This window comes from Phyllobates terribilis, unplaced genomic scaffold (genome assembly GCF_046119375.1).
Source record: "Phyllobates terribilis strain yellow unplaced genomic scaffold, ASM4611937v1 Scaffold_8__6_contigs__length_399053987, whole genome shotgun sequence".
Classification (NCBI taxonomy): domain Eukaryota; kingdom Metazoa; phylum Chordata; class Amphibia; order Anura; family Dendrobatidae; genus Phyllobates; species Phyllobates terribilis.
The window spans coordinates 133,472,156-133,482,387 of NW_027362768.1; the positions used below are offsets into that span (position 1 = coordinate 133,472,156).

At 39.3% G+C, this 10,232-nt stretch overlaps 1 protein-coding gene across 4 annotated transcripts in view; it reads left to right on the top strand.

Annotated features, from left to right (window-relative positions):
• DHX9 (DExH-box helicase 9) overlaps positions 1 to 10,232 on the top strand; it is a 29,818-nt gene extending 19,586 nt beyond the window's left edge. For all 4 annotated transcript variants that reach the window (XM_073643310.1, XM_073643312.1, XM_073643314.1 and 1 more), the window contains 14 exons: positions 820 to 976; positions 2,205 to 2,311; positions 2,794 to 3,007; positions 3,152 to 3,246; positions 3,420 to 3,493; positions 4,388 to 4,540; positions 4,658 to 4,818; positions 5,253 to 5,364; positions 5,451 to 5,612; positions 5,695 to 5,822; positions 5,911 to 6,140; positions 7,647 to 7,762; positions 8,360 to 8,560; positions 9,669 to 10,232. In XM_073643310.1, the coding sequence (XP_073499411.1) occupies positions 820 to 976; positions 2,205 to 2,311; positions 2,794 to 3,007; positions 3,152 to 3,246; positions 3,420 to 3,493; positions 4,388 to 4,540; positions 4,658 to 4,818; positions 5,253 to 5,364; positions 5,451 to 5,612; positions 5,695 to 5,822; positions 5,911 to 6,140; positions 7,647 to 7,762; positions 8,360 to 8,560; positions 9,669 to 10,029 (2,271 nt within the window). In that variant the 3' untranslated portion in view covers positions 10,030 to 10,232. The remainder of the gene's footprint in view (positions 1 to 819; positions 977 to 2,204; positions 2,312 to 2,793; positions 3,008 to 3,151; positions 3,247 to 3,419; positions 3,494 to 4,387; positions 4,541 to 4,657; positions 4,819 to 5,252; positions 5,365 to 5,450; positions 5,613 to 5,694; positions 5,823 to 5,910; positions 6,141 to 7,646; positions 7,763 to 8,359; positions 8,561 to 9,668) is intronic.

Sequence of the window (10,232 nt, forward strand, 5' to 3'; positions counted from 1 at the left end):
ATTCTAAAAACATACAATATTAAAAGAGAGGGCAAAAGAAAACTCCAAAAAAAGGGGTGGACACACCCCAAAAAATAATAAATAGCCCAATGGAGTATCGCACCAGAGATAATGGGAAATGCACAATAGTAAAATTAAATGCAGGGCACTTATCATTAATATAGGGAGGTTTTTCCTGATCTTGGCCATAATTGGTATGTTTGCATGAATTCATTTGAAACCACAAATACCTCTTAATCTTTGGCCGTGCATTTAATTTTACTACTGTTCATTTCCCATTATTTCTGCTGGGATATTCCATTGGGTTATTATTTATTATTTTTTGCAGTGTCCACCCCCTTTTTTGGAGGTGTTTTTTTTTTGCCCTTTCTTTTAATACCGTATGTTTTTAAAATTATAACTAATAAAGCTTATCATTTTTTATTCTTTTGGTTGGAGTCTCTTCTTGTCTGACGGCTATTATGGTACAATAAAACTAGACCTGGTAAAGGGAAAATGTAAGGACTTGTAATGTAGCTAAACATACATAGCAATACAAGTACATCCATTCATATAAGGCTCTAAAGCAATGTCAGTTCAGAGAAACCCCGGTCAGAAAGTTTTTGCAAATTGGCTTGGAAGTGCACTGGGGAAGGGCTGATGCACTTGCTGCCCTAATCACCCTGCAGCCTATTCATTTTGAGGCCTTAAACCTGTTATTGTTCATGGTCAAGTATCATGGTCCCGCTATACTTTGATATGCTATTTAAAAATGCATTTGTTCTTTTCTGATTATACGTTCTAGCTTCTTAGTATTTTTTTTTTACATGTTTTTTCTAGACCGATTTCTTGCTGGTGGTCCTGCGAGATGTGATCCAAGCTTTTCCAGATATCAGAGTTATCCTTATGTCGGCCACTATAGACACCAGCATGTTCTGTGAATATTTCTTCAACTGCCCCATCATTGAAGTGTATGGCCGAACCTTTCCTGTGCAAGGTATGTTTCCTGTTCAATCTCAATAGTGTGCCATTCTTAAAGGGTTTCACAGGGAATAGAGAATAAATGTCATCATAAATTTCTAAATGCTTTCACAGCAGCCATTTAGTATTCAGTTAGATAGGGTGGACAGCAGTGTGAGCAGCCTCTTCTTACCTCAGCACCCCTGGTATCTCCAGTATTAGATCAGTCAGGGTGGACAGCAGCGTGAGCAGTCTCTTCTTTCCTGAGCACCCTTAATATCCCCAGTATTAGATCAGATAGGGTGGACAGCAGTGTAAGCAGCCTCTTCTTTCCTGAGCACCCCTAGTATCCCCAGTATTAGATCAGACAGGCAGGATGGACAGCAGTGTGAGCAGTCTCCTCTTACCTCAGCACCTCTGGTATCTTCAGTATTAAAGAACCTATAAATGTGACTCTTGGTCAATATAAAATAAGCATTTATTGAAAAATTCATAAAAACACATGAAGAGCAATAATACAAACCTGGTAAAAGCCTACGGCGAAGCGCACGTCGGACCTGTGTGGACTCTGAGGGACTTCCAGGTAGCTCATTTGATACCTTTATGTCTTTTTTCTAGTACCTTTGACCCCTGTATCAGCTGTCTTACCTATTAACTTACTGACCCCCTTTCTATGTGGTCTGAGTATTTACCCACTTGGGACATCTTTGATGCACTTTGCACTTTACTTGAATGATGGTCTCCATATGTACTTTTACTTCAGGCTGACCTGGGTCACTGTGTTCCTATACATGATTTATTTATTGATCTATGCTTCTACCTACCCTCAGATGCCCATTTTTCTGTTTACTTTTTTCTTCGTTTGTATTACTGTTCTTCATGTGTTTTTATGAATTTTTCAATAAATGCTTATTTTATATTGACCAAGAGTCACATTTATAGGTTCTTTATTCAATAAAGGATATCTGGTCATCCATTATTTTGTTTTTTTGGATTTATCTTCAGTATTAGTACCGATAGACATGGTGGCAGCAGTGTGAGCTGCCTCTTCTTACCTCAGCACCTCAAAGGGGATTGGACAACCACTTCTTAAGTTCATTGTATCAGCGTTTTTTGTACTCCCTCTAGTGGTGGCTGAATGGTAGCCCTGCCTATGCAGGGAATTTAAGAATATTTGGCACACATTTTTGTACTTATTTAGGTCAAAGGCAAAAAAAAAACAACACCTTACCTGTCGTGTATTTTTTTTCTTTCCTTGTATGTAGAGTACTTCTTAGAGGACTGCATTCAGATGACCCAGTTTAGACCACCTCCCAATGAAAGAAAGCGTAAAGACAAAGATGAAGAAGGAGGAGGAGGAGAGGACGATGAGGTGAGTGGATACCTTACTATTTACTTTGTCTGGTTAGATTTCCTACAGACTATTCTATTCAGACGTTTTGCTGCTGCTACCTTTTCACCTTACTCCTTCAGATCTTTGGATTGGGGCTTTCCATTAGGCATCATTTTTGCTGTCAGGTTGTTTTTTTTTTTTTCTTTCACTGACCGCACACTGACACACATTCTACGGGGGCTATTCATATGTCTTATTATGCTGACTGATGATTTTATAAGAAAAAAAAAGACTTGAGTTAGGTATGATATGTCAACCAAAAAATTCATTGAAGTGGGTCTGCAAAAAAAAGTAAATGCAACTAAATTGTATTAACCAATTATAGCCAAATAAAGCACAAATGTAGTGTAAAAGAAGCAAATTAATGTCAAAGGCAATGACTCTCTAAGAACTGATGCTGGACCAGATTCAGAAACCCGGTGGACACTAATGTTTTACTATTCCTATCCTAATTCCTGCAGACTAATTGCAATCTAATATGTGGCGATAATTACGGCCCGGAGACTCGCCGTTCAATGTCGCAGCTGAGTGAAAAGGAAACACCCATTGAACTCATTGAAGCTCTCTTGAAATATATTGAAACGCTGAACGTACCTGGTGCCGTGCTGGTGTTTTTACCTGGCTGGAATCTCATTTATGCCATGCAGAAACATCTGGAGATGAACCCTCATTTTGGTAAGGCTGCTCAGGTTCGCCATATAAAACATCCATAATGATTGTGGGAATGCATTAATTGACAATGATGGTTGCAAAATGTGTCCTGAGTGTCAAAATACTTATTTTAATGAAACAAAATTATTATTTTTTCTATAACTATAGGTAGCCATCATTACCGAATTTTACCACTGCATTCCCAGATACCGCGAGAGGAGCAAAGAAAAGTGTTTGACCCTGCTCCAGATGGAGTAATCAAGGTAAAAAGTCGGTACTTGTATGAGTGTTTCAGCAATGTGCCTGATGGTGTAAAATGTTGCAGGTACTATTATACTGCTCAATTCATCAGCTATAAAATTAATAATTGTGGAGTCACGTGTATGATATGGAGCATTCATTGCCTCTCATATATATTTTATTTTTAATCCAACAGGTCATTCTTTCTACAAATATTGCTGAAACCAGTATCACTATAAATGATGTTGTGTATGTCATAGACTCCTGCAAGTAAGTATGTATGTATGATGACATTAGCTGTGGGTGTGTATTAAAATAGTAAGGTCAGCCATTCACCTTACATGAAAAAAGTCTGATCAATGATATCAGATTATTTTTACCAACCATCTTGCAAAGACCTGACCATTCAGTCTTATAATGGGGGCACAAGGACAGTTTTTCACTCAAAATGTAGAAAGTAGCAAACAAATGGGCAGCATGGATCAAACTTTGCTATAGCATTGCAGTTGGACAGTGATCTTCTGTATGTTGTGACTGATGTTGAAAGAGAGCGGGATCGGGCATATTGAATTCCAACATGTCTGATCTATTTGTTTTCACAAGATACTAGCCCAGGGGTATAGGACTGTGACTTCCAATAGTGCATTTTAATACCGTTGTTAAAAAAAAAAAAAAATGTCTGTCTTTTGTATATAGCTGGCTAAAAGTATAAGCCAACATTTACTGCAGAGCTAGAAGTCTACAATCTGTATCTCCTCATTCATAGGACTATACCTAATATAGTATCTTGTGACAAGGGGTTCATGCTGGTCTCTGTTCACACTAATAGCAGAGACTGCGCTCTATATATTTGCTTTCAGTTGCAATTTTTAGCCATACTTGTGAGCTCGTGGATGGCTATATCTCTGGCCCAACCAAGTAAAGAACCCACACACCGTAAGCAGTGCATACGCAAAAAATATATTAAATCTTGGATTAAATATTATGCACGTTTGAAAATTTATATTAACTTTGTGTGGTGGTTAGTTGGTTGAGATATATTTCATTGATTTGTAGCACTCAGTTCTTGAGCTGTGCCCGCTTGGTTCTCTTGTTTGACCACATATCTACCTGCAACTCAGGCACGGTGATCTGATATTTGATGGACCTTCTTTCACTTCACAGGCAAAAAGTGAAGCTATTTACATCCCATAACAACATGACAAATTATGCCACTGTCTGGGCTTCCAAAACCAATCTTGAGCAGAGAAAAGGAAGAGCTGGACGTGTACGCGCAGGCTTTTGTTTCCACTTGTGCAGCACGGCGCGCTTTGAACGGTGAGAAGCTGGGTACTGGATAGAATTTTGCAAATGTTTAGGGTTTTTTTTTTTAAGGGAGACTTGGTGTTTTCTCTAGGAGTTACATTATACTAATTTTGTAAATGTATTTTCTAGCTTGGAGAATCACCTTACCCCAGAAATATTCCGTACTCCTTTGCATGAGGTAGCTCTGAGTATTAAGCTGCTACGTTTGGGTGCCATCGGACACTTTCTATCGAAGGCCATAGAACCTCCTCCACTGGATGCTGTAATAGAGGCCGAGCACACACTGAGAGGTAAGTTATGTATTGGTGTTAGTAATATAGGGTTTCTTCAATCTGTCCTACATTTTAATGCTGGGGCCGTAGATTATAAATAATGTTTCAACATCCCCTACTTTCAATATGTATTGTTAATCCACAAACTTTAGAGAAGCCGATTTTGAAGGTAGTGTTAAGTAATGTTGAAAATGGCATTATTGCTTAAAACAGCCTCCTGTTATGAAGCTAGTGCTGTAATCGGCTGATATTGTTTGGTCTGAAAGTTGTATCTAGCCATCTTTTCCATGAAGGAAAGCGCAGTATTACACGCCTGCCAATTGGATGAATGGCCAGGCATGTAACATAAAGCCAGGCAAAGTCCATCAGTAGCAGAGCAGTTGTATAGAGATGGTATATTGATGACCCTGTGTTTTCTGTTTTATAGTTGTTGTATGTCTTTGTCTTTTTAGAGCTTGATGCTTTGGACTTGAATGATGAACTGACTCCTCTAGGAAGAATATTGGCTAAATTGCCTATTGAACCACGACTAGGAAAAATGATGATCATGGGCTGTATCTTCTCGTGAGTACATGAGAGAGTGTGCCTTAAATTACAGTTTTTTTTCCTCACCTTCAAAGTTAAATTGATGTGATTTTCTTTCATTGCAGTGTTGGGGATGCACTTTGCACAATATCTGCAGCCACGTGTTTCCCAGAGCCGTTCGTCAGTGAAGGTCGGAGACTGGGATACGTGCATAGAAATTTTGCTGGAAATCGGTTTTCGGATCACGTGGCTCTCTTGTCAGTGTTTCAAGCTTGGGATGATGCAAGGTATGTTAGCCTGGATACAAAATGAGTGACTTTGTTGATAAAGATCTATATCTTAATCTGCTTTGTCTCCTTTCCTTTTTAGAATGGGAGGAGAAGACGCAGAGATGAGATTTTGTGAACACAAGCGTCTCAACATGTCAACCTTGCGCATGACATGGGAAGCAAAAGTGCAGCTAAAAGACATCTTGATAAATGCAGGGTTTCCTGAAGGTAAACTGGCCAGAGATCAGCTAATTACTCCCATCATTGTTCTTCTATGTCTACGAATATAACTTTGTATTATCCCCATTTCTTTTAGAATGTTTAATGAATCAAGTTTTCAACAACACTGGTCCTGATAATAACCTTGATGTGGTCATCTCACTGTTAGCATTTGGTGTTTACCCCAATGTCTGTTACCACAAAGAAAAGCGAAAAATTCTCACAACTGAGGGCCGCAACGCACTGATCCACAAATCATCAGTCAACTGCCCCTTCAGCAGCCAAGACATGAAGTATCCGTCTCCATTCTTTGTTTTCGGTGAAAAGGTAAAAACTGTTAGAGAAACTGCCTCTTTCAGTTAGATAATGAGTGAAAATCATTGCTGCGTGTCTCCCAGTGTTCTGTATTTTCCATTCCGTTACTGACGCCTGGAATCGCTCAGTTACTTTGTTTTTTCCATGATCGCTTTGTTCTATAAAGCTGGATGCCGAAAACAGCAAATACAAAATTAGGCTGTGGTCACTTTGCTTTCTGTTGGTTTTTACAGGAGAGAGAGGGTGTTCTCTTAACTGCCCTATTTGAATTCACTAATATGCTAATAGAACCTGGTGAAAAAAAAACAAACAAAGGTCCCAATTCATCATTATCTCTGCATCTGTTTTAGTTTCGTACCTTTTTTTTTCTCCTCCTTTTTTTTGAAACGTACTTTACATGTGCACGTACGTGTTTTTTTTTCTGTTTGTTTTCCGCTTTGAGGGCAAGGTCCAGCAAATCAAGATATTTTAGCCTGATTTTAAAAAGTCACAAAATTTGGGACATCACTCCAGTCCCTTCCTGCGACTTTTGAGGCCAAAAGCCGTTTAAAAAAAAAAAAAAAACAGTTAAAGGCCTCCTTCACACATCCGTATAAAATATGTACGTGAAAGTGTTTTCTCATCAGTGTGTCTGTTTTTTTTTACAATCAGTGTTTATTTCCGGTATGGATAAAAAAATAAACTACAAAGCTTCTCCTATACTTTGCATGCCATCCCTGTGTTGTACTTGTTTTTCACGGACCCATAGACTTGTATTGGCCCTTGTCATCCGTGCTGCCAGGAAAAAACGGAGCTGTCTCTGTGTGTGTTTTGCATGGACACACGGTTCAAGAAAAAAACATGGACATGTGCATAGCACCATAGGTTATAATGGTACGTGTGTTATACGTTTAAAAAGGATACAACGCATACTGGAAACAGGGACTTGTGAAGGAGGCCCAAGACAGGAAGAAAGACCATTTTTTTTACTTTGTGCCAAATTCAAGAATTGCGAGTGCTATTTTGATGAATTTGGGGCCAAAAAATTAATGTATGTTTAGGCCACATTCACACTTTAGCATTTTTGGTCAGCATTTTACATTCGTATTTGTAAGCCAAAAGCAGGAGTGGAACAATCAGAGGAACAGTATAATAGAAACACGTCACCACATTTCTCACCCACTCCTGGCTTTGGCTTACAAATACTGATGTAAAATATTGAACGTGTGAACATATGGAGTATATTTTTGGGGTTTTATTGATGGAGTTCAGTGACACCTATTGATCACTAGATCAAAGAGGCATCGGTATGTTCCCCTTTTACGCTGTCACACAACTCCCAATATAAGCATGGAAGTTTGAGTATCACTTTGTTGCAACATTTGGATGCGTTCCAGTTTACAGGCCCCAACAGACTAAACACTTCTGTTTTAAACAGAAGGTACATGTTAATAAAGTCTAAGATAGTTATATAGGAAGTAATGAGTAATTCATTGCCCAGTCTAAGCTTCTGTGCACTTATTAAATATATATTTTCAGATCCGTACAAGAGCAATTTCTGCTAAAGTGATGACCATGGTGAGCCCCCTACAGCTGTTGCTCTTCGGTTCTAAGAAAGTCATGTCAGATGGACAGCAAATACTCTTGGATGACTGGTATGTGTATTGACGTGTTAACTGTGCATTTTTTAGTTTTGTGTATAAGTTTGTGGAGGTGGTTCCATGGTGTGATTCAGGCCAGATGTCCTGGCTCTATCAGTTATTTCCCATAAGCTGTACTGTAAAGCTGACAAACTTTGCAACAGCTGACCTGCATCCTTGTAATTACTTATTTGCATCTGAAAGAGCGCTGCCAGTCTGTGGAGTTGTTTTGTTTGCACCCCGAAACCATGGCCGAAGTTGAGGTTCAGGTTCAGCAGTTGTGTGATCTAATTGCTGAAGACTTTCCTAGTTGTCTGTACGTGTGAAAATGTGCAGAGCCATGGTCAACCAATGGTCATAAGAGTGCTGAACATTAGATGGATCTTTACCTACGTCTGTGCCAACTGCAGTGCTCTCCAGGGCCTAAAAAAATGTATGCTGTGTGATGTATTTTCTACCTGATGAAATTTTAGATTTCCTTAATTTATATTTATTGATGTATATGTTGCCTTGGTTTTGAAAATAAATCCTGGATAAACTCGACTCAGTTTGGGGACGGGTGGTATCATTTACTACAGTCTATAGTTAACTATAGAAATGTCTGCTCTGCAGGATCAAGCTGTTGATGAGCCATGAGGACGCTGCTTCCATAACTGCACTGAAATCTGCAATGGAAGCACTCGTTGTAGAAGTTACTAAACAACCAGACATTTTGTCTCAACTGGATCCCGTTAATGAGAAGATGCTCAACATGATTCGCATATTATCCAAGCCATCAACAGCAGGAATTAATCTCATGATTGGAAATTCCAGGTAAACCATGAATGTGCTTAAAAGGGTTTTCCCACAAACAAAGTACATTTTAATTAATAGATCTTGGAATAAGTTCCATAATTGAATGTGTTCCATAATGTTCCTGTGCTGACATTATCTTATTAATGTGCCCCTGCTGTGTACTGTGTAATGGCTGTGTCCGACCGTGCAGAGCTGCTCCAGTTCATAATCTGCACTTAGGCTTCCCCGCTGGCCAGGAGCTGTGCTAAGTCATTTATGATCAGTGAGTAAACAGACAAGACAGCAGCTGCTGTTTTTTTTTTAAATAACACCTTTCCCTGCCTGTTTTGTCACAGGAACTGGTGTTTCTGCCACATGTCCAAGCCTCTGAGCTCATCATAAACCAAATCGGGTGACATGGGAGCTCTCGCTGATGCCGAGCATGTATGTCACTAACTTAATTTATGATTAGCTCAGAGGGCTGGAGACATGGCAGAATCACTCGCTCCTGTGATAAAACAGAGACTCACCGTTGTATCCTTGCCTTGCCAGGAGCTGTGGTATGTGTCGAATATGAACTGGAGCAACTCTACATGGTTGGATACATCAAATAAAACCGTACATAGCATGGGCACCATTTATAAAATCATCTTGGAACACGAACATTTTTTTTTAACGCATCCAATTGTGGAACATTATTATTATTACAAGATCTATTACTGAAAAATTATTTTGTGATAACACCTTTAAAATGAAACTACAGTGAAGGGGTCACACTGAACAAGTGTGCAACTTTCAAGGGGAAAGTGCCCATGTTTTATGAACCTGTGCAACTCTTTTAATGTTGCTGGTCATTCATACACTTTTCATACACAGCCTAGATTTATTAAGTTTACAATTGTTTTACTTAAAGTCCTCAATTTAGTAAGAAACATTGAACATGCAACCATTTTGCTCTCTTACCAATGTAAAAGACTGCCTGACTTACATTTTGGGCAAACTACTTCATGTATGCAATGGATGCTATTTAAAAAAAAAAAGGTCTGAACATTGCATACTTGAGAGATTAATATAAATATGAAGACCTAACAGACTGAGTAGTGAGTAGAGTACAGTGTATGTTAACTATTTTACAACTTGCTTCCAGATTTGGAGATGGGCCTCGTCCACCTAAGATGGCTCGATTTGATGGTGGTTTCCAGGGTAATAGAGGAGGTGGCGGAGGCTACCGTGGTGGTTACAACTCAGGAGGTGGCTATGGAGGATCTGGCTACCGGGGCTCCAGAGGCGGGGGCTTCAGGGGTGGCAGCTATGGTGGAGGATACCGAGGTGGCTACAGAGGCGGAAATCAAGGTGGCGGCTACAGAGGCGGAAATCAAGGTGGCGGATTCAGAGGCGGAAATCAAGGTGGCGGATTCAGAGGTGGATACCAAGGACAAGGTGGTGGCTTTAGAGGAAACTCTCAAGACGGAGGTGGTTTCAGGGGCCAGTCACGTGGAGGGTTCTAAAGACTTTAGTTTCTTTTTTTTGTTGTGTATTTCATTTTACCTGTCAGCAGTTTTGTGCTTTTTTGCTGTTGAAGGCAGCAGACACATCCTTTTGTACAAGTAGTGTTCAAATTGTAATTTTTTTTTTGTATTTTGTTTCACTGTAGCCAATAGATTGTAAAACTTGCCTAATAATAAATCCCTAATTTTGTTTTATTACAAAA